The 25,882-nt window shown below is 35.2% G+C and overlaps 1 protein-coding gene across 1 annotated transcript in view; it reads left to right on the forward strand.

The window, feature by feature from the left end:
* EPHA6 (EPH receptor A6) overlaps window positions 1–25,882 on the forward strand; it is an 882,015-nt gene that overhangs the window by 728,866 nt on the left and 127,267 nt on the right. Inside the window, exon 14 of the mRNA XM_043593917.1 lies at window positions 19,707–19,768. Coding sequence (XP_043449852.1) covers window positions 19,707–19,768 — 62 coding nt within the window. The remainder of the gene's footprint in view (window positions 1–19,706; window positions 19,769–25,882) is intronic.

Raw genomic sequence — 25,882 nt, forward strand, 5'->3', positions numbered from 1 at the left:
CATCTAGATACATTGTTGCAAATGGCAAGATTTCATTATTTTTGATCACCCAGTAATATTCTTTGATGCAGTGCCTTTCAAGCAGTAGTTACTCAATAAAGTAAGAAAAGTCACAGGAGAGAAGAAGAGACAAGAGGAGAGAAGGAAATAGAAGAGAGAAGGAAGCTGAGAGAGGAGAAGGTAGAATGGCAGAACTGATATTATATTTTTTAATGCAAAGTCTTCCCCTGCTGTATACCTCCTTATTAAAGTCAAATTTGGGGCACCTGGGTGGCTCAGTTAGTTAAGGGCTGACTTCAGCTCAGGTCTTGATCTCAGAGTTCATGAATTCAAGCCCTGCATCTGGCTCTCTGCTGTGAACACAGAGCCTGCTTCAGATCCTCTGTCCTCCTCTCTCTCTCTGCCCCTCTCCCACTAATTCTTTCTCTCTCTCGCTCTCTCGCTCTCTCTCTGAAAAATACATAAACTTTAAAAAATTAGAATCAAATTCTACCTCTCTGAAAAGAAGTAATGCCCCTTTTCTAAATGTATAATCAGGCACATACTCTAAAATGGAAATAAATTGTCCTCTTTAATACATGTAGTTATTTCTTTTTTTAATTTTTTAATGTTTATTTATTTTCAAGAGAGAAAGAGATAGAGCATGCACAGAGGAGGGGCAGAGAAAGAGGAAAACACATAGAATCTGAAGCAGGCTCCAGGCTCTGAGCTGTCAGCACAGAGCCCGACATGGAGCTAGAACTCACAGACTGCGAGATCATGACCTGAGCTGAAGTTGGATGCTTAAACAACTGAGCAAGCCAGGTGCCTCCATCAAGTTGTTTCTTTGATTTAATTCTGTAGGCATACAGTATCTGAAAGTAGGATGGAACATTTTTATCTGTCACAGAGCACTGATTACAAATAGGGTCTTAGATTTGTGGCTTATCGTATGACAGACTCTGCCTCTACCCAAACCCTTTATGTTTTTGGCGATTTCATACGTATAGCACATACAAATAAAACCAGCATAATAAAGTTATTGGGAAATAAAATTACACAGTTACAATGATAAGATAATATATGGACGTTTCCTGATTTATTCTTTTCTGTCACTGCACAGCAATAACTATCTGACATTGTGTAGTATCTTAAATTTACACTAAGATCCAGACATCACAATGTGTCTTAAAAACTAGACCTACTTATAAAATATAAAAGCATACTCATTATCTAATATTTACTCAGAAAATAATAACCTAGGTTAGTAGCTTTAGATCATCGAAATTCTAGGTTACATATTTTAGCAGTTTTTAGTCAGTTGTGGGAGACTGTATTTTTCTTTAATTAGGTAAATATTACATATATATTTATATGTAAATACATATAATTTACTATATATAATATTTATATGCATATACACACATTATACACACACACATATATATATAATATTTACTTAATTATACACACACACACAAACACACACACATGATTCAAGACCAAACTCAAACATACGCTTTAAACTAACAAGATTTATCAATTATAACCAAAGTCTATGAAAGAGAAAACAAAGGAAACAGGCAGCATGAGGGATTTAGAAATAGATAAATTCTGAAAGAAATCATTGTTCAAGATCTTCCTAATACTTCCTTTGTGGTTAATCTTGGAAGCTCTTCAGTTGTTGAGGGACTGTTCTTCTGAAACACCATCTCAGTTTGTCTGCTAGTGCTTTAAATACAATGCTATGTATAAAACACCTCTTTTGACATTTTTACCTGAGCTTCTCTTCATTGCCTTCCATGTGTTAGGTTCAAAGTAAATGGCAAAGATGGAGTGAATCAATCCCACGAGACTCATCTGCTTACACTGAAACAGATAGCAGGAGAAATACGAACATATGGGACCCAAACACCAGATTTGCAGTCACTAAATATATAACTAAAATAATGTTTACTATTATTTTTTTACCCTTTGAAAAAAGATTTGAATGAGCCTTCTACTCAGATAGCCAGACTTTTTCATATCCTCATGAGTGTCCCCTGACTAGCAATGTTAGGAAATGAATGCACGGTCCGATTTTCTATACACTAACAACAGATCTAAGTAGACCATTTCTATAGCAAAGGACTTACAGAGCTAAGCCAATATTAAAATGTCTTCAAAATCCATTAACCATGATTATCAATATTTTCCTTTCCATATTTCATGTGAAATCCTATCTGATATGGAGTCAGGGCAAATATTACATGCACTATTATTCAGGCAAAAAATTTTTATTCAGAAAGCATATAGTTTAGATGGTAGAAATAAGTTAGGAATGATAAATAAAGTTGAAGCTGCAGAGATTCTCAGAGCTAGTGAATATAATATCAGTTTTGATGCATACAGAGGACTGAAGAAAAGCAGCAACACAAATATATAAGACTTTGTGGCAGACTTTGAAAGAATATATGTAAGTTAAGGAAAATTGGCATGAACTCAGTATGTCAAGGGAAATCAACAGTAGGAAAGTGTATAACTTTTAAATACAATTGAACTGCAGTTCAGAAAAATCAAAGTAAACCATCTCATTTTTTATATGTTCAGGCATTCTAAAAAAGGTCAGTAACTTTGCTTGAGATCCATAATTTGATATTTCAAAATTAATAATTTCTGACAAAATAATTCATATTGGCTATAGTTCTGAGGATGATTATTCTTTTCATATTTTTATGTAGTATAGATGACAATTGACCTTATTTTATCTTTAACAAAATATTGTTGTAATAAATATGCATAAAAGATAAGAGACAGTGGTTTACTTTTTAAGTAAGAGACTTTTAAGAGGAGAAAAGCTCTTTAATTAAAGGATGTATATTTTATACATTTCTGCAGCTGAGAATGTTGCCAATTACCTTGAGTGAGGTGTGTGTGAATCAGTATTTGCATGTGCCCACTCAAACCAAAAGCTAATTATAAAGGGTATAGGAAAAACTGGATTAAGCATACAAAGTAAAATCCTGAATAAATTATTCAAAACATGAACTATGGTTAAAAAACAAAAAAGAAAAACTTTCATCTGGATTCCTAACTCCTGGATTCTTTGTTCCTTGACATTCGTGTGATTCCACCTAGGACCCAATAGCCCCTACTCAGTACTTATTTTATATGGTTCTCCCCAGAGAACCCTCCTCCTCGAAAGTTTGTGCAACTGCAAGCTTCAGAAGGAAACGCTGCAGAACTGCAACTATTAAAAAACTGGCATGGGAAATCTGGGGCAGGAATGGGCAGGAGAACAAGATTATTCTATCTCAGGACTGAGGAGTGGCATAGAGAAAAGAGAGTCACTGATAAAATGACAGAGACCACTCCCAGCCAAGAGAAGCACAAGGAAAGTGATATGAGTAATTGTATTTCTAGTCATGTCCCCAATAAACTACCCCTTTAAAATATCTACACACTCTTATTGCTATGTTAGATGGTTATTTAAAAACACTTTTTGGGATATACTGATAGTTTCAAAACCTGTGCAAGAGGGGCTGGCTGGATAATGTCAATGTGTGTTTAGTCTGCTTCCTCTATGGCTTCAAGTCAGTTGGTTCCAAAGAGCACAGTTCTTTGACTTACTGAGGAAAAATACACAACAGGTTAAAAAATAATTAAAAACTTACATAAGACAATGTGAAGATGTTTCTTATCCCACATGGGATAAGAAAACTCAGGATGGGAGCATATACAAAATTGAAGGTATAATTCAAACTTTCAAATAATATCCAGTTTGTGAAACCTTTAATCAATTGCAGAATTTACGAATTTAAGGACTCCTATAGAGTCCTGATGTTGTAATACAGGTCATGGACTGAGATTTCTAATGGATTATACTGTTTCTTGGTCAAAAATAACAGACTCTTCACCAAGAAAATAGATATATGATCATATATGTAAATATGTGCATACAATTTCAGGAGGTCTCTGGACACCTTGAAATCCATAAATGAAGAATCCTAGGTTCTTATAAACTCAATGTTTTAGAGAGTTATGTGTAGTTGACATAAATGAACATCATTATCCTCGTGTAAGATCGACAGTGCATTTAAAAGAAAATTTTTTTTTTCTGAAATTTATTGACAAATTGGTTTCCATACAACACCCAGTGCTCATCCCAAAAGGTGCCCTCCTCAATACCCATCACCCACCCTCTCCTCCCTCCCACCCCCCATCAACCCTCAGTTTGTTCTCAGTTTTTAACAGTCTCTTATGCTTTGGCTCTCTCCCATTCTAACCTCTTTTTTTTTTTTTCCTTCCCCTCCCCCATGGGTTCCTGTTAAGTTTCTCAGGATCCACATAAGAGTGAAACCATATGGTATCTGTCTTTCTCTGTATGGCTTATTTCACTTAGCATCACACTCTCCAGTTCCATCCACGTTGCTACAAAAGGCCATATTTCATTTTTTCTCATTGCCATGTAATATTCCATTGTGTATATAAACCACAATTTCTTTATCCATTCATCAGTTGATGGACATTTAGGCTCTTTCCATAATTTGGCTATTGTTGAGAGTGCTGCTATGAACATTGGGGTACAAGTGGCCCTATGCATCAGTGCTCCTGTATCCCTTGGATAAATTCCTAGCAGTGCTATTGCTGGGTCATAGGGTAGGTCTATTTTTAATTTTCTGAGGAACCTCCACACTGCTTTCCAGAGCGGCTGCACCAATTTGCATTCCCACCAACAGTGCAAGAGGGTTCCCGTTTCTCCACATCCTCTCCAGCATCTATAGTCTCCTGATTTGTTCATTTTGGCCACTCTGACTGGCGTGAGGTGATACCTGAGTGTGGTTTTGATTTGTATTTCCCTGATAAGGAGCGACGCTGAACATCTTTTCATGTGCCTGTTGGCCATCCGGATGTCTTCTTTAGAGAAGTGTCTATTCATGTTTTCTGCCCATTTCTTCACTGGGTTATTTGTTTTTCGGGTGTGGAGTTTGGTGAGCTCTTTATAGATTTTGGATACTAGCCTAAAAGAAAATTTTTAAAAATAGAGCTGCAAGATGCATTTGATATCAAATTCTTGAACATTTATAAAGAGAATTTCAAGGGGGAGGGGCCAAGATGGCAGAAAAGCATGGAAGTTTTTTTGCATCTATCCTCTCTGAAATGCAGCCAGATCAACACTATCCATCTGCACACCTAGGAAACCATCTTGCACACCTAGGAAACTGATTTGAGGATTAACATAACAATCTGCACGACCCGAACCACAGAACTTGGCAGGGCTACTCCAAGGAACAAATCAAAGCACACCTGGTGGAGGGTCCAAAATGTCACTACGAGTAGGGTAATAAAATAGCCAAAGTCACACAACAAAGAACAAGTAACAATCTCCAAAAAAAATACCTCCTGAATGTCCAGGCCCTGGACAGTGTATGACCATCATTTAATATAGCAGTGCTTGCAGGTGCAGAGCACACAACAAGCTTTTAGAACACAAAGGGACAGAAAACTCACCAAAATGACAAAACAGAAGAATTCTCCTCAAAAGAAATTCCAGGAAATAGCAACAGCTAATTAATTTATCAAAACCAATTTAACCAATATAACTGAACAAGAATTTAGAATAATAGTCATAAAATTAATTGCTGGGCTTGAAAAAAGCATAGAGGACAGCAGAGAATCTATTGCTACGGAGATCAAGGGACTAAAAAATAGTCATGATGAATTAAAAATGCTATAAATGAGGTGCAAAATAAAATGGAGGCAGTCACAGCATAGATTGAAGAGGCAGAAGAGAGAATAGGTGAATTAGAAGGTAAAATTATGGATAAAAGAGGAAGCTAAGAAAAAGAGAGAGAAAAAAATCCAGGAGTACTAGGGGAGAATTAGAGAACTAAATGATGCAATCAAATGGAACAATATCCATATCATAGGAAATCCAGAAGAGAGAGAAAAAAGGGCTAAAGGTGTACTTGAACAAATCATAGCTGAGAACTTCCCCGATCTGGGAAAGGAAACAGGCATTGAAATCCAAGAGGCACAGAGAACTCCCTTCAGACATAACTTGAATAGATCTTCTGCATAACATATCATAGTGAAACTGACAAAATACAAGGATAAAGAGAGAATTCTGAAAGCAGCTAGGGATAAACGGACCTTAACATACAAAGGTAGACACATGAGGGTAGTAGCAGACTTATCTACTGAAACTTGGCAGGCCAGAAAGGAATGGCAGGAAATCTTCAATGTGATGAACGGAAAAAAAATATGCAACCAAGAATCCTTTACCCAGCAAGTCTGTCATTCAGAATAGGAGAGACAAAGGTTTTCCCCAACAAACAAAAACAGAAGGAATTCATCACCACTAACCAGCCCTACAAGAGATCCTAAGGGGGACTCTGTGAGTGAAATGTTGCAAGAACACAAAGTACCAGAGACACCACTACAAGCATGAAACCTCTACAGATATCACAATGACTCTAAACCCATATCTTTCAGTAATAACACTGAATGTAAATGGACTAAATGCTCCAACCAAAAGACATAGGGTATCAGAATGGATAAAAAAACAAGACCCATCTATGTGCTGTCTACAAGAGACTCATTTTAGACCTGAGGACACCTTCAGATTGAAAGTGAGGGGATGGAGAACTATCTATCATGCTACTGGAAGTCAAAAAAAAAGGCGGAGTAGCCATACTTATATCAGACAAACTAGACTTTAATTTAAAGGCTGCAACAAGAGATGAAGAAGGGCATTATATAATAATTACAGGGTCTATCCATCAAGAAGAACTAACAATTATAAATGTCTATGCACCAAATGTGGCACACCCAAATATATAAAACAATCACAAACATAAGCAACCTCATTGATAAGAATGTGGTAAATGCAGGGGACTTTAATACTCCACTTACAACAATGGGTAGATCATATAGACAGAGAATCAATAAAGAAACAAGGGCCCTGAATGATATATTGGATCAGATGAACTTGACAGATATATTTAGAACTCTACACCCCAAAGCAATGGAAAATTGCTCATGTGCACTCTTCTCAAGTGCACATGGAACATTCTCCAAGGTAGATCACATACTGGGTCACAAAACAGCCCTTAATAAGTGTAAAATAACTGAGATCATACCATGCACACTTTCATATCACAGTGCTATGAAACTTGAAATCAACCACAGAGAAAAGTCCGGAAAACCTCCAAAAGCATGGAGGTTAAAGAACATCCTACTAAAGAATGAATGGGTCAACCACGCAATTAGAGAAGAAATTTAAATATATAGAAACAAATGAAAATGATAATACAATCCAAACGTTTTAGGATGCAGTAAGGCAGTCCTGAGAGGAAAATACATTGCAATCCAGGGCTATCTCAAGAAATAAGAAAAATCCCAAATACAAAATCTAACAGCACACCTAAAGGAACTAGAAGCAGAATAGCAAAGACACCCCAAACCCAGAAGAAGAAGAGAAATAATAAATAAACAATATAGAATCTAAAAAAAAGTAGAGCAGGTCAATTAAACCAAGACTTGGTTTTATGAAAAAATAAACAAAATTGATAAACCTCTAGCCAGACTTCTCAAAAAGAAAAGAGAAAGGACCCAAATAGATAAAATCATGAATGAAAATGGAATTATTACAACAAATCCCTCAGGAATACAAGCAATTATCAGGGAATAGTATGAAAAATTATATGCCAATAAACTGCACAACCTGGCAGAAATGAACAAATTTCTAAACATCCATGCACTTCCAAAATTCAAACGGGAAGAAATAGAAAATTTGAACAGACCCATAACTAGTGAAGAAATTGAGTTAGTTATCAAAAATCTCTGGGAAATTCTACCAGACATTTAAAGCAGGATAATACCTATCCTTCTCAAGCTGTTCCAAAAATTAGAAAGGTAAGAAAAACTTCCAGACTCATTCTATGAAGCTATGAAGCCAGCATTGCTTTGATACCCAAACCAGACAGAGACCCAGCAAAAAGAGAGAGCTACAGGCCAATATCCCTGATGAATATGAATGCAAAAATTCTCAACAAGATACTAGCAAATCAAATTCAACAGCATATAAAAGAATTATTTACCATGATCAAGTGGGATTCATTCCTGGGCTGCAGGGCTGGTTCAATATTCACAAGTCAATCAACATGATACATCACATTAATAAAAGAAAAGATAAGAACCATATGATCCTGTCAATCGATGCAGAAAAAGCATTTGACAAAATTCAGCATCCTTTCTTAATAAAGACCCTCGAGAAAGTCAGGATAGAAGGAACATACTTAAACATCATAAAAGCCATTTATGAAAAGCCCACAGCTAATACCATCCTCAGTGGGGAAAAACTGAGAGCTTTCCTCCTGAGAAAGGAACACGACAGGGATGCCCACTCTCACTGCTGTTGTTTAACATAGTGTTGGAAGTTCTAGCATCAGCAATCAGACAACAAAAGGAAATCAAAGGCATCAAAATTCGCAAAGATGAAGTCAAGCTTTCGCTTTTTGCAGATGACATGATACTATACATGGAAAACCTGATAGACTTCACCAAAAGTCTGCTAGACCTGATACACAAATTCATCAAAGTCACAGGATACGAAATTAATGTACAGATCGGTTGCATTTTTATACACCAATAATGAAGCAACAGAAAGACAAACTGATCCCACTCATAATTGCAACAAGAATAATAAAATACCTAGGAATACATCTAACCCAAGATGTAAAAGATCTGTATGCTGAAAACTACAGAAAGATTAGGAAGGAAATTGAAGAAGATACAAAGAAATGGAAAAATATTCCATACTCATGGATTGGAAGAATAAATACTGTTAAAATGTGAATACTACCCAAAGCAATCTACACATTAAATGCAATCCCTATCAAAATTGCACCAGCATTCTTCTTGAAGCTAGAACAAGCAATCCTAAAATTTGTGTGGAACCACAAAAGGCCCCGAATAGCCAAAGTAATGTTGAAGAAGAAGACCAAAGCAGGAGACATCACAATCCCAGACTTTAGCCTCTACTACCGAGATGAATCATCAACACAGAATGGTATTGGCACAAAAACAGACACACACACCAATGGAAAAGAATAGAGACTCCAGAATTGGACCCACAAATGTATGGCCAACTAATCTTTGACAAAGCAGGAAAGAATATCCAATGGAAAAAAGACCGTCTCTTTAACAAATGGTGCTGGGAGAACTGGATAGCAACATGCAGAAGAATGAAACTAGACCACTTTCTCACACTGTTCACAAAAAGAAACTCAATGTGGATGAAGAACCTGAATGTGAGACAGGAAACCATCAAAACCCTAGAGGAGAAAGCAGGAAAAAACCTCTCTGACCTCAGCTGCAGCAATTTCTTACTTGACACATCTCCAAAGGCAAGGGAATTAAAAGCAAAAATGAACTATTGGTACCTCATGAAGACAAAAAGCTTCTGCACTGCAAAGGAAACAATCAACAAAACTAAAAGGCAACCGACGGAATGGGAAAAGATATTTGCAAATGACATATCAGACAAAGGGCTAGTATCCAAAATCTATAAAGAACTCACCAAACTCCACACCCGAAAAACAAATAATCAGTGAAGAAATGGGCAGAGGACATGAATAGACACTTCTCTAAAGAAGACATCCGGATGGCCAACAGGCACATGAAAAGATGCTCAACATTACTCCTCATCAGGGAAATACAAATCAAAACCACACTGAGATTCCACCTCCCACCAGTCTAAGTGGCTAAAATGAAGAAATTAGGAGACTATAGATGCTGGCGAAGATGTGGAGAAATGGGAACCCTCTTTCACTGTTGGTGGGAATGCAAACTGGTGCAGCCACTCTGGAAAACAGTGTGGAGGTTCTTCAAAAAATTAAAAATAGAAATACCCTATGACCCAGCAATAGCACTGCTAGGAATTTGCCCAAGGGATACAGGAGTGCTGATGCATAGGGGCACTTGCACCCTAATATTTATAGCAGCACTTTCAGCAATAGCCAAATTATGGAAAGAACCTAAATGTCCATCAACTGACGAATGGATAAAGATGTGGTTTATATACACAATGGAGTACTATGTGGAAATGAGAAAGCATGAAACATGGCCCTTTGTAGCAACGTGGATGGAACTGGAGAGTGTTATGCTAAGTGAAATAAGTCAGTCAGAGAAAGACAGATACCATATGTTTTCACTCATATATGGATCCTGAGAAACTTAGCAGAAGACCATAGGGGAGGGGAAGGAGGAAAAAAAGTTACAGTGAGGGAAGGAGGCAAACCATAAGAGACTCTTAAATACTGAAAACAAACTGAGGGTTTACGGGGGGTGGGAGAGAGGGGAGAGTGGGTGATGTGCATTGAGGAGGGCACCTGTTGGGATGAGCACTGGGTGTTGTATGGAAACCAATTTGACAATAAATTATATATACATATATATATATATATATATACACATACATATATATATATATACACACACTCATATAGAAAATGGAAAAAAAGAGAATTTCTATTTTTTCCCAGAAAAACATGAAAGATATTAAGTCTTTAAGTAATCTCCACATTTTTACTAGTTCTTTTTACTTCTACTTTACTAGTGTTTTTTTACTATTTTCAGATTCTTTAAATACTATTAGCTTTTGACCTTAGTTATTATACATTCTTATTGGCATAAATGCTACTTTTATCTTAATATAGTTTAAAAAGTTTGAATCTTAAAAATCTGGACCTTATTTATATGGCTGTTTAAATTCTCAGTTGAGAATATACGTCTACTCCCTAGAGATCTTCATGTTTTATTATTACAAATTGTGTCCTCTTTTTTGATGCTATTCAAAGAAACTATCAACACTTTCAAAAGATTCATCCTGGAATCATTTTCTTTTCACAAAGAGAAATTCTAAAAAAAAACTTTATACAGCTTGCTAAATTAACTGGGTCTCCATGTGAATTAGTGTTTAATTTCTGTGTTGGTTGGAATTGCTGTGTCTTTGTGTTTACACCTTAATTGGAAACACGATAAGTAACTGAGCTGCTCAAATGTCTTTTCCTCTCCCAGAGGGCTGTATGCATGCCCTCATGGGCTGCTGGGCCACTTGTGAACATAAATAAGTGGGGATAGACCAACCCTGTTATAAAACTTGTCACATCGCAGCATTCTTTTGCCTTGTAGGACAAAGCACAGTGGAAGGTGCCTGTGGCACAACGTAGGGTTTTCATAGTTGTGTTCACAGAGGTCTTAAAAGAAAGTTTAATTAGCAAAACTGAACTTTCTCTTTTTTTTTAAATTAAACTCCTTATAAGAATTACAGAAAAGGCTCAAAAATAAGTAGTAACTTTCCTGGAAGGGAAAAAGGAAAGTAGTCGGTAGTTTAACTTATATATGTGTTTCATTTAAGAAATACTTTCTCCGTTGTTAAAAATCTCACCATAAATAACCTATGTAGCTAGAATTAAATCTGTCCTCTCTGGACATTTGCTTTATTTTTAGATTTTGTGTTGATTTTCTTTTGATTAGCAAATGGTACAAAAGACCAAAATGCTGAATATTTGATTAGTTGTATAACCATAAGACACTTATGAAACCAGAAATAAAGGATACCATTTGAAACACTACTGGAAAATATGCTACCTTCTCTCAAAAGCTTCAAGACTCTCTTAAAATATTTCCTTGAAGGATCCTCAGCATTATTATCATCAGTTGATACTTAAGAATGGGGGAAGCAAAATCTAAAGGTTTTTTTCCAGCAAGTTTCCTTAGCCTGTATTGCCTGTTTATATAGAATATTATAGAGCTTTATGAGGCTTTAAAATCCAAGAACTTCTCAGGGTGCCTGGGTGGCTCAGTTGGATAAGCATCTGACTCTTGGTATTGGCATTATGTCATGATCTTGTGGTTTTCCTGAGTTCAAGCCCCTCATCAGGCTCCATGCTGACAGTGCAGAGCCTGCTTGGAATTCTCTGTATCCCTCTCTCTGCCCCTCGGCCCCCTGCATTGTCTCTGTCTCTAAATAAATAAATAAATATATAAATAAATACATAAATAAAACCTTAAAATCCTGCAGCTTCTCAAGGACAAAACATCTTTGGGAGCAACACAGTGCCCAGTCCATAATGCGTTTCCAGAATGTGTTTCTAAGATGAGGCACAGTTATTTAGGGTAATGCTTTATGTCTTCAAATTACTAGTGGAGACCCAAGTATCATTTGGGGGTATCAGAAGATGGTCAAAAACTCAGACCCTGGAACTAGGTCTCCTGCATTCAAGTCTTGGCTCTGCCAGTTGCTCTCTGTGCATCCTTGGGCAAGTTGCTTAAACTCTCAGTGCATCTGTAATCTGAGCTGTTAAACTGAACTAGTATTTATCCTCGCCACAGGGGTTGGTATGAGGGTTAAATGAGGTCACACCTGTAGAACCCTTAGAATAGTGCATGGCATATTGAAAAACTTATTTTTTAAAGTTAGCCATTCATTACATATGTGCTGACTTAATGTAGTATCTATTTTTAAATTACCTACACAAAAGTGTTTCACAGAAAATAAATCAAGAACAAAGGCAGCATAAAATTATTTATTTGTCACATGGTTTAATTCAGTTTTGAACTTAGGTATTACATAGTATTTCAAGTCATGAGAATGCATCCTTCCTACCTAGTAGTAATTATTCCTACCTAGTAGTCTATTATACCTACCTAGTAGTCTATTCAAGTCATGAGAATGCATCCTTCCTACCTAGTAGTAATTACATAATTTATTGGTGTATAATCAATCATTTCACTATAGTTGAAAGCAAAAAGTCATAAACCAGATCATTTTAAAACACGTACCTTTAATTTTATCATTGTCATAACACTTTTGTAAATATGGATGTAATAAAAAAAACAAGAGAGCCACTCTTAAAAATTCATATGTTATTAAAATTTTGCAATATGGTTAGTGTCTTAGAGTGAAAACAAAATCTAACATTAGGCATCATTGGCAGTAACTTTCATTGTCAACAAGACATGTCTAATTACAGAGAAGTCTTTTTTCCCATATGGTAATTTTCAGTAGGCAGGATAGTACTGAATATTACTGAAGTTAATTGATGCAGATGGTATGCCACTGTTCTCTGGAACTGGCAGGAAAATTACGTCTCATTTCTCAAACCTCACACCTTTTATTTACTCTGAAACAAATCTAGATTAAGAAATGCTACAGATTTCACAAATGTAGTCCCTCCTCCTAATTTCTGCTCAGCGATTTTATCATTGGGTAAAATAATTGATTCTTCATCATTTTTCAGAGCATTTGGATGGCTTCTAAATTTAAAAAATAAAATAAAGAAATTAAGAGAAAACATGGAACCAAATCAACAGAGTCGTCATGTAGATTCAGGAATTTCAAATAGATTTAAGGTTAAAACCAATTCCAAATTAAGCAAAAAAACACATTGTTACAGGTACAAATGTGTAGAGTACAAAAGACAGCATAGCTTGTTAATGGGGATAAGAATCTGTTTCCTACAGAAGCTATTCCAAAGAAACTATGTATTATAGTGTGTCATTTAAAGTAATAAAATACCCATTTTGATTATTTTACTCTAGGAGAAACCATCTTGTTCTTTAAAACAACTTCAAACCTGTCAATTTCAGGTGTGTAGGATTTAAGTAGACTTCTGAGACCATCAAGAAAGCTCCTAAATATACTGACATAGCCATTTATGGTTATGAACCTTTTTAACTCCGAAAACCACTTCTTAGTTTAGGACTTAACATCAAGCCAGTAAGGTAGGATATGATATTTGCATTTATCCATTCATTCTTTAAGCTGTTATTGGGTGATTCAGTATTTAGTATAATGTACTATTCCCTGTGTTTTAAACACATTTTCTCATTTAATCTCACTTCTCACACAATAGAGGAAGTGTTATTATTATGTAATAATATATAATATACAAATATACATGAATGAAGAGACAGGCAGTAGCGTAAGTGAGTTATGAAAAGTCACTTGCCCAAAGTGGAAAAGTCTTTAATATCATATTATCTAATACTAATCCCACAACTTCTAATTGCACTGTGCAGAGCACACAAGGTATAAGGTAACCAACTATCCCAATTTGCCTGAGACATAATTTCAGTGCCAAAACTGAGAATTTACTGTATTATATAAAACATGTAACTAGTGGTGATTTTTACTTTGCCATAGGATATAAAAGAAGTTTCATGTCCATACCAAACTATAATAAAATATGGAAATGATCCACTTTTGTAAAACTTTTTGTTACATAGTGGGCAACTATAATAAGGGGAAAGCGGATAATTGTGCGCAGAAAGGAAGGAAAGTAAATGTACACCAACATTTTTAAGTGCCAACTATTGCCAGACACTGTGCTAATTATGTTGTCTCATCTAATTCTTTGAAAACTATATAATATTATGCTCATTTTTTAAATGCAAAAACTGAAAGAACAAAAATAACTTGTCCAAGATCATGAAGTGAATAGGTAGCAGAGCTAAATTTTGAAGTTTTCTTTCTTCAAAACCATATATTTTACAATGAAAATAATTTAAAATTTATTGATTTGCCATCCTGTAATTTCAATAACTCTTTTCTTGGTCTAGAATCAGTCATAAAGAACATCTTTATATGTGTACCTTCTGGCACTGCATTTTAAAAAACTGAAATTGAGTACCTATTAGGTGCCTAATTCTGTGCTCAATAGTGAATTTACTGAGAAGAACTAAGCACACTTCCTGACCTCCAGGGCATTTTATAGAGGGAGGCAGACACCTACACAGCAAATACCAATTCCATACCATAAGTGTATCACATACACTTGATTAAGATATAAAAGGAGGAGAAAGTAAACAATCAGTTCTTCCTAAAAGGGAAAGTGATTCATAGAATTGACAGTGGAGACAGTATTTAAGTTCTACTTTTTCTTTTTTAAGTATATGATTTTACCAAGTGGAAACAGTGAGAAGGCAGTCTTCCAAGGAAGACAGGGAGGTACAAGTAAAGCCACACTTCATGAATTATGAGTCCCTAGATAATTTGAAAAACAGGAGTTAGGGAACTAGTGGGAGGTAAAAGATGACACTAGAACAAAGGCAGAGAAGAGATTGTTCAGGAATTTATTGCCAAGCAGTGTAGATTTTAATTCTGCAGCAAACAAGACAATAAGTAAAGCAAGTTCTTAAAGGAGGGAATGAAACATTAGCCCTTTATAGTAATTGACTGTTTACCTATTTCCGTTCTCCTTTTCACTATACACTCCATGAGAGCAAGGACCTTGTATTGATTGTGTTTCTTCAGAAACTAGAAGAGTACTTATATATAGTAGGCACTAAAAAAAAAGTTGGATCATTCTTTGAAACAGTGATTATATAAGTATTAACAAGTACAACCAGCAAATGATTATTGTAATAAGTGAAGCAAGAGAAAATAAAGGCAGAATATGGGCAGTGATAATAGATTTTATATAGAATCAGCACAACTTAATAACTCATGGACAGGGGTTTGATAAAGTGAAAAGTCCAATATTAAAATGGGATTTCAAGCCTGGGTAACTAAGTAGATGGTGATGTTTTAACCCCAACAGGAATATAGGAGGGAAAGCAGGTTCAGGGGAAATGTTAAGATTTGATTTGAATCCCTTAAAGTTAAGATTCACATGGGACATGATCTGATAATCACCAGTCAACAGTATAAGGGAAAAATAATTCCCCAATTTTAGTACTTACCTGGTGAATAAAAATTATTTAATATATTATAACTTTGTTCAAATTTATGTCATCCATATCTTTTGAATGCCTTAGAGGGATAAGAAAAGTATTAATTATCAAATCCATTTGAGATCATTATAATTCACTATCCCTATAGCAGAAACAGGGGAGGTAGAAATAGATTAAGTAACTGGCTCCAAAGTCCTGAATTGCAACTGGGGAGGAGATAAATACAGGCAATGTAACTGTCAATCCAAATTATCACCACAAACTTTATTATGTGGTAGATAAAATATAGACATGATATAATGTTAAATAAACTAAAATTGTTTTAAATCTACAATAGAGTTTGGGGGTCATTGTGATTTCTTTATATTCTTGATATTACTGACATCATATTAGAAATGGCCAAGCTGATACAAAATTCTACATCCAGTACAAACTCATTGCTTATATGAAAATGTTAAATCCCTGTAATCCCCTTCTTTCACATACCTTCTTGAGGCAAACAAATAAACAAACAAACAACACTATTTCACTTGCAAAATGTTTTTCCTAGAACATTTAAAGAATTCCTTTATTTTGTTTTCTTTAACAACAGCACAAGAAAAATATACTCTTATCACCATATGGTTTCTCAACACCACCCATATCAAAATCATCTTAAGTATTAGGAAACTGTAAATTTGAAAAAAAAATCATTAGTCAATAGTACATTAAAGTCCCAGTTAAAGGAAGTAATTTTTGTCTAAAACAGAAAAAGATGATCTGGGATTTTGTGATTCATTGTGTTCAGGATATGAATAAGTGATTTCTTACAGGGTTTTGATTCCAATGTAATTTAACATACCAATAAACATTTCTGGGCTACTTTTTGAAGGAAAATGAAAGAAATTCACTTTTTTGTGTGACTTCAAGAAGTGTTTTTGAAAATTTCTTAAAGCAAGCCATTGAGACTTCTAAAAAAAAGTCTAGGGATGTTGAGACTTGACTAACATTCAAGGATCCTGGAGTTTGTCCATTGACTTCAGTACAAAGCAAATACTAAGTTAATTCTGTAACATGAGGCACTTGGGGAAGTGGCCAAAATTGGAAAACAGGTGAGAAAAGCTGAAATGTTTTGAAACTATAAAAATAGAATCACCCCCAAATATATTTTCCAAGAGCAATAATGTATTGTATAATTTTTACATATTTAAAAATATAACAGACAAAGCACTGTTGCCAGTAGGATTCTCTCACCTAGCCACATATTTGAATACCATCCTTTCATAATTTCCCTATACTTATCTATTTTGTTGATTATAACATGTAATCATAGACTATAAAGTTGCTTGTAATCTTCACAGTGTAACTAACCCTCCTATAGAAAATCACTAGGAAACAAATAACAGGTTAGATTCCAGCAGTATTCTAATAAAACAACTCCTTAGTTTAATAATAGCAGCTCTAAATTGGCATTACTGCACAAAATACAAAAGATGCAGAGCTCAGGTGGGAAGCTTATAATTCACAAGAAACCAGGGGCGTCTTCATTTGACTCTTTATTATCTTTAATGAGAAGATGAAACTTGTCACTGATGAATTTTAAGATTGTATAAAGTGTCTCCCAAGGAGTTATAGATAGAACTAATTTCAAAGTACTTGGTATTCACATAGATTAGAATCTTGCTGAAATACTTCAGTGTTACTCTCTGAGGAATTACGAAGTCATTGAGAAAAATCAACTCGTTACTATAAAGCACCTACTCTGCTCAGCCTTACGGGAGGTAGCTTTGAGAAACCTAATGAATGGGGGGAGACATAGCATCTATGGGAAAATAAGAGAGAAAAACAACCTAATATAGAACATTTCACATTCAGAGTTTCACATTGCACATTTCATAATGCAGACAATAGATGTGATGGGAATGCCACTAGAGGAAATATCACCATGGGGACTTTCATGGAAGAGGTGTGAGGTGAGATCAGGGAGAAGCAAATTGGGAAATAATCCTGGCAGGGGAATACCAAAAGGGAAAGGAGAGGAGGCAGGATTGAACCAGTATAGATGATAATAACAACAAATGGAGTAGGAGAGGACAGGGCTAGTTAGGAGAGATGAGGTCCAGCAAAGGAGGATAAGCCTTACGGCTTTGATCTATAAATTATGTCTGAGAGGCACCTACGGCATAAAAGTTACGAGCTTAAACTCTGAGACAGATTACTCGACACTGCCACTTAGCTCTTTGATGGGCAAGGGCTTTAATTTTCTATCTCAATTTCCTTATCTGTGTAATAGGGCTAATAATAATTTGTATTAATACAAGCGAAGTGCTTGCAGGCTCTTTTGTATCAAAACTGACATTCTTAGGGAGAGGTATATATATGTTTCTCTGGCAGCATGGTCAAGGTAGATTGAAAAGGTTAACTCTGGGTAGGTGAACTCAGGCAGTCACTGTAGTAACCCAGCATTTCCCCTTAACATCCATGATCCATTACAATTGAAACTGGAATACCAGTCTCAGAATTTCCATATATAAGTATAAAAAATGATCTTTTACTTTCCCTACCTTGCTAACCAAGTGTTTGCATTCAGCTCCTGTTTCCAAGCTCTCTGAAACCAATGGCCAAATAAAAGATTTCATGACAAAGTGTCAGATTTAAAATCTGGATCTTCTAGTTCCTTGCTACAATAGTGCTGACAGTTCATTTGACCTCAGGATTTTCTGATAAAGTTCTATATCTGTGTTTGGGTGAAAGTAATGACTTTGAGGAACATTATGGAAATCCACCAAAATGGAAAATTTCTTCGGATTCTAATACTATGCATGATAAATTGGGAGCTTTATTACTACATTTAACCTTTAGCACATCTTTCTTTAAAATATAGATTCAAATGTAAAATCTAGCATTTGCAGACATTGTACTAATTTGTTACAGTCACCCTTTTTAACCCACAAGGCTTTGAGTTCATAACAGAGACATGAATTACAATATGAGGTCTAATATTTCCATCATTGGTACACATAATTTCTTTCCAGATCTTCTTTGTACTTACGAGGAAAAAATGTGCACAGTACAGATTCAATTGCTAAAAATTTCAATGAGAAGCAAGGAATATAGAAGTAAAAAATAAGTATGTCATATATGTTTATTTCAGGTAAATATTTTCTCTTCATCTGAAATTAGTTTATCTTTTAAACTTGAGCAAATTGGCAGAACAAATAGATTCTTTTCTTTGAAACAAATCTAAGTTATTTATGTCAAATATTCTACCTAATAGAGGTATTGGGAACTGTAGCAATCGCAAATAGATATGATAAAGAAGAAATAAATGATGTTCAGTTTCTGATTTTAGCTTCTGTTACTAGACTACAAAATCAGAGCTACTTATTTTCATGCACTGTCATCAATGTTTTGTTGATCTAATCTATGTCCAATAAAGACATGATCAAGAACTATTGCAAAGCCCACCAGCTTGGTAGTATTCATCAATCTACTGACATTTTTCTACTTAAAAGCCCTTAAAAGCAGACTATGACTAATGGTTTATAATTTCTTAAAGAGAATTTATGAATTTCTCCTTTCATCTTTGCCTTAGGAATATTTCAGAAATGCCCAGTCTAATGTAATTCAGCCACAGTGACTGCACCACTATAGGACAAGGTGTTCTGCAAGTGCCAAGGCAGCTACAGGGACTGCTTAAACCCTGCCTTCAGCTTGTTCATGATCTTTTAGGAAAAGCTCAGGACAAAAAGAACATAATATAAACAAGTGATTGCAGGGCTTCAGAAAAGGAAATGCTTAATTCCTTTGTAATTTGTATTCCTTATATGAACTCAACAGAAATGATGCCATAAAAAAAGGGGAGATGCCTACGTGTAATAGGGAGACTTTTGTAGAAGCACGTTGGCAAATGAAGTTTCTATTAATAAAATACAAATAATTTAGCTGCCACAGCTGGAAATCTCTTACTGCAGCACATATTTCCGTAATTGCTCTAATCCTTGTGTGTTCTTTCGCTCTTTTTGCAGGCAGACCAGTAATGATTGTGGTGGAATATATGGAGAATGGATCCCTAGACTCCTTTTTACGGGTGAGGTGTTCTTTTCTGATGGCATTTAAATAAGATATTCTGAGTTCTAGATTTAAATCATTTATCATAAATTAATTTTTACATAATGTTATTCATGGATTTTTCCATGAAGAATAGCAACATTTTCTCTAGGGTGCATTTCTCCGATACTGTGATACATTAGTGTGTTACCAATGGGAGGAGTATATACATATAATAATATAATTGATTTCTCCTATAAATTCACATGCCTTATTAATATATATATATTTCCAAATGATGTTATAAAGAGATTAAATGAAACTCAGTTGTCTCACATAAACATTCATTTTGTTTTATCACATTTAACTATTCAGCATGATGTTTTATGCATGATCTATAATGCTGAGCCCCTTAAATTGATGTATATTTACGAATAATGACTCAAGTTCATATCAGAAAACTGGTTTTATCACTCTTAAGTTTGTTTGCCTGACTTTCAGAAAACAAAAGAAAAAAGAAAAAACCCTAGCAGAGATTTTTTTCAGAACAAAAAATTTTAAAGCATTCTTTTTAAAATGACTTATCCTTGAAAGTATGGTGTATACAAAAATCATTTGTCTCACATAGTAGTAGAGAATAACAGAGAAATCTTGAAGTTATATTTCAAATGTATTTATAATGTCTTTAATATTTAAAAAGCCATCATATGCTACAAAAATACTCACTGATAGTAAAAAAAAAACAGAATACAAAAAATAATTACTACAGTAAATATTTTTCATCCCCAGCAGAGGTCACATATTTGAATGTCATTGTATTCTCAAATATTCATCTATCTGCAGAGATATGGCCATTTTCTTATAACATGACTGGACTTTTGCTATTTGGAATATATTATATTATTTTTTATCTTCATTTTCATAGGATAAAAACAGTCTCAAGCATTCTTTCTTCATTTAATTTTTTGTTCTATGTTATTTGGTTAAGTTCTGTGTCTTACCTTTCTTTTTTTAAATCTCATTTTCATTTATTTTTCTTGAGTTCATGCCCTCTTTTTCTGACTTCTCTCAATATTAGCAGTAATGATATATTTACCCTGTGACTGGACTTGATGCCCAGATTCAATGCCAGAAGCTGAATTCAGCAAAATCATCAAGTTATTACAGAGCAATACTCCTCACACAATGCAGTCTCTCAACCAAGTATGCTTTTTAAAGCAAAATGAAATTCATAAGTGTTTGGGGACATGAACTATTTGTTTTTATTTTTTCTGTAGCCATTCTCGGGATGTTATTTTATAACTTGTATTCATTTCTCCTGTAAATGTGCTAAATTATTTTAGAATAAATTATCAGGACCACCTATGGTACTTTGAAATGCATATATAGTTAGGACCTTCCATTATGTTTATTCAAAAACTCATTCTTATCAGACATATACCAACATTATTCTCTAATGATGCTTGGGATAAGTTATGGATTTTTTTTTTGCATCAACTATATCCTAGAGCTGAATATAATGGCAAATAAATGCAGCACATACTCAATCTAAATTGCTCTTGAAAATGGGATCAAATGACTGCCACAGCAAATTAGGAAAGAATTCTTAGCTTCAGATATCCTTTTTATCCTGCTGAATCATGAATTAATTACAATATATTATAAAGAAAATATAGCTTATCAATAAAATATTTATGTAGAAGCATCTTGATACCTGTTTATAAGTGGTATATTTCATGATTTAAAATTTAAAAACTAATATTTTTTGGCTTTTGTACATTATATAGGTAAGACGCCACACAGTCTGGGAAAGAATAGATGTTCAGTTAATGGTGGCTATCATTACCACTGCTGTAAGAATCTGAATGTCAATATATGCCAGATCATCTTGGTTCTGTCCCTCCTAGCTATGTGACCTTGTGGCTTGGGAAAGTTACTAACTTCTCTGTGCCTCTGCTTACTTATCTATAAAATGGGAATATTATCAGCATCTACCTCATACAAGTGTCATTGAGTTGATTATTTTAAAGCTTATAAAATAATACATAACACACTAAGTGGTAGAGTGATCATTCAAACTCAAGTCTCTGACTCAAAAAGCCATGTTCTTATACACTTTTTAAAATAAAATTACTTATTCTTTTTATAAGTTCACTGCCATATCCCCATGTGAACTTGTCTCCTGTCTGCACATAGAATTTCTATTAAGATAAAAATCACATGCATGAGAAAGAAAAAAAAAAACACGGCCAAATACTCCCTTCTTACTCTTCTTTAATATTCTTACCCTCCTTTGTAATCATATCTCTTTTATCCCAGAAGCTCAAAGTGGTATATAAACTTTGTGTCAATAGCAGATGCTCAACTCCCCATGGCAGGCATATATATATATATATATATATGCACACACATCTCCCACAAATTCTCAAAAACGAAGTCATTTTTCAAACTACTGCTTTAGAATTTGATAATCGCAGCTTCTGTGAGCACAGAAAGAGGAAGTGGCTAAGTACATTGCATTGTAGGGAAGTCATCCATGGCTCATTAATAGCATTCTGTGCTTGCTAGAAGCAGAAAAGATTTCCCTTTGGTCTCCCACATATTTGAAAATCACTTCAATTTACTTTTATATGAAACAGTGGTAGCAAAACTAAGTACAAAATTACAATCTAGTGGCAGTGGTGGTAGCTGGCTGGCTGTGATATTGCACTGGATTCATAAATCTTCTATTGTTCAGGATCCTTATGGACATTCCTCCAGATACATATTGGCAAGAGGCGGTGTGGTTAAGTGCCTATGTTTGTGTATGTGCGCGTGTGTGCATGTGCACACGCAGATGGGATATACGTAGGTATGTGACTGTGTGTGTGTTTTCAATTTAAAAAAAATGCATTCTGACTTAGTAAGGAGAGCATCAGCCCTGTTGCTCAGAATGTATGACCTTACTGATGTGCAAATTTTCCTAACTTTTCCAAGGAAATACACTAGTGTGAATTAAGTGTAATCTTGACCATCATCCCTATACAATCTCTCTTGAACTATGTATAGGATTTCATAAACGCTTTTTGTGACACTTTACCTGACAACTGCTTTCCCCCTAAATTTTTGGACTTACATTTTTATAACAATATTAATTAGCAATCCAAATAATAATAGTTATAAAATACTTTAAAACCTTGAGATACCACATGCCAACCACAAAAATGTTGATCAAATCACAAAATTCAGTTATTCAAAAAAATAATACCACTGGTTTCAGTTTAATATGTTATTGTGTTCTTGCTACAGCCTCTTGCTGCCACCTCAACTCGTTTGACATTACAGATACATTATTTGCAAAGCACAGTCACATGAGCAAGCAAGAGGGAGTGTCATCCATATAACAACAGAAAAAAAAAAAAGGTTGGGGGAGAATTACTAAAAACAGAAGCTGACAGGATCAGATTGGATAGGGAAACCATATTTCAAAACGTGGTCAGGAAAGGATGCTTAGGAACAAAAAGAATGTGTGGAAGGTAGTACTACCAACTGATAGGAAGATACAGCATAGGAACAGGATGGGCTGGTAGTTGGGAGATGATGAATTTCATTTGGGTCATATTCCATTTGAGAGGTCTATGGAGCATGCAGTGAAAATGTCCAGACAGCAATAAGAAATATAAATCTGAAGCTCAGGAGAAAAATCTTGACCAAAGTTAAAGATCTGGCAGTCATTAGCATAAAAGTGGTTATAAAACCCAAACCATGATATTTTTTAGGAAGAAGTTTAGAGAAAGGCAAGGAGTTGAACAAGGTTGGAACTCCGTGATGTGCCACTCAGAGGAAGTTGCTGGGTGGAGTCTCCAAAGGTAACTAAGAATCAGTGGTCAAAAAAGAACAAGGAGGAAGATGAGGACATGGAGTCCTACACATCAGGCAAGAACAAATAAGCAGTTGTCACCAGTGCAGCAGAGAAAGTCAGGAAAACAAAAACTGGAAAGCATCTATGGGATTTACTACTTAAGTCCTCAGTGATCTCAACAAGCGCATGTTCAATGGGCTGATCCCAGACAGAATGTATAGGGCAAAATGAGATTGAAAGATAAATAGGAGTTGGTAATGGAGACCATTTTTTAGGTAAACAGTAGCTGAGGTAGCAAGGCAAGAGGTAAATCAAATGCTAGTAGACAAAAAGAAAAGCAAAGGGTATTTTTTAATAGAAAGAAATTTAGAGAATTTGTACACTGGGGGATAGGGAATTAAAGAACATACATTGGCAAGGCAAAATATCTCAGGAGATGAGAAAGTACAAAATCAAGAACCTTGGTAGAGGATTGGCTTTGAATAGTAGAAGCCTCCACATCTTCCAAGACTCATGGGGTTGTGTGTTGTGGACCTAGAGAGATTTATGAGAAGCATTAAATTGAAGGAAATGATACCTGATATTGTTGCATTTCTGTATGAAATAGGAGAGTTTATTTGGGAGTTTGAGAACAAACCTTAATTTAAAGTCAATGTTTAAAATAATTGCTGAAGTTAAAAGGAAAAGTGGCTGATCAGACCAAAGTTGGGGGGTGGGGGGTAGTGTTGTGTGTAGAGCAAGTACAACAGAAACACCGGTATTAAAGGAGAATTGGAGTGGTGGAAAAAGAATCTTTCAGGTAAGCAACTGGTGAATCCAGGATAGAGAAAGAAGGAAATAAAGAGACTGACAGACTAGAAACAAGTAGAAATGTCATCAGCTGCGTGTTGTTATTACGTAAAAGAGGAAGGATAGTTGTATGGTGAGGATGCGAGAGCTGAAGGAAAAGAAAAGTGTACCAGAAACTAGAGTACTAGCAGTGGTTTGTTATACCACAGATTATACCAGCTTGCAAAAGATGATGATTAAATGGCCAGGAATTTGTAAAACTGGTTGTTAAACTATTAGTAGCTTGAAATTGGGTATGAGGAAAGAATTTACACCACACAAATGGGCAAACGCCACAAATTGGGGCTTGTTTGTTTTGTTTTTCTCCTGAGGTCTGGTTTACAAACACACTAGATTGATACTTAAGATTTCTGAAGGAAGGCAGTTTTAGGGGTGACAATTTCCAGGTGTGGACCTAAGAATCTGTGGCTAAAGCAAAAATGAAGATGAATATCTTTAATGAACTAATGTAGATAACATTTATGTGTGCTTTCTATGACTTGGGTATTTCTCAATTCCATGAATTCATTAACTCACCAGGTGCTTACGACAACATTATGAGGTAAGTGTTACTATTATCCCCATTTTACTAATGAGGAAGCTGAGGCAAATCACAATAGGTAACTTGCCCATTATGAAACAGCTGACAAAGCATTCATTCATTTTTTTTGCACAAATATGTGTTCACAGATTGTAGAACCCCAGGTACTATTCTGGAGCCTTGAATACAGAAGTGAACAAAACAGAGATAAAAAATCTAGTGGAAGGGAAATAAAGAATTCAGCAAAATATATGGTACATCAGATGGAGAGAAAAAAGCAGGAACAGTAAAGGTGGGAGTGAGATTAGGTTTCAGTATTACATTGAGTGAACACATCAGGTCTTACTGAAAAGTGTCATATGAGGAAAGGTGGAAGAAGGTGAGGGAGCAAGCCAAATGGATACCTGGGGAGAAGTGTTCCAAAGAGAATAGGTTCCAATGCCCTCATTTTGGAGCATTTTATACCCAAGGAGCTACAAATTGTCTTTATGCTTTATGACTATATGCCTCTTTTGCCTAAGACAGTGCTAATTCATGTCTATGGTCCCTTCAAAATTGCTAATATTGACCCTTTTACGCTGCAGTTGGGTTAATAAAATATGTAGTCACCCTGTCATGATGGCTAGAATAGGTGGTAGAAGATAATCAGAGAGTTGATGGAGGCAGAAACGGACTCAAATGTTGAAGGGAAATGATTCTCAACCTTGGCCGTATGTTATATTCATTTGATTTAGAGAACTTTTAACAATCCCAAGTTGCAGCCTGCATCACAGGTGAATTAAATCAGAATCTCTTGGTGCAACACATGCATCAATATTTGTTCAAAGTTCTCCCAGTTGAGTGTAATATGCAACCAAGTTGTAAAAACAATGAATTGGGACATTGTTGGCCATTGTAATGACTTTGTGTTTTCTCTGAGTAAGACATGAAGCTGTTGTAGGGTT

This window comes from Prionailurus bengalensis, chromosome C2, assembly GCF_016509475.1.
Source record: "Prionailurus bengalensis isolate Pbe53 chromosome C2, Fcat_Pben_1.1_paternal_pri, whole genome shotgun sequence".
Classification (NCBI taxonomy): Eukaryota; Metazoa; Chordata; class Mammalia; order Carnivora; family Felidae; genus Prionailurus; species Prionailurus bengalensis.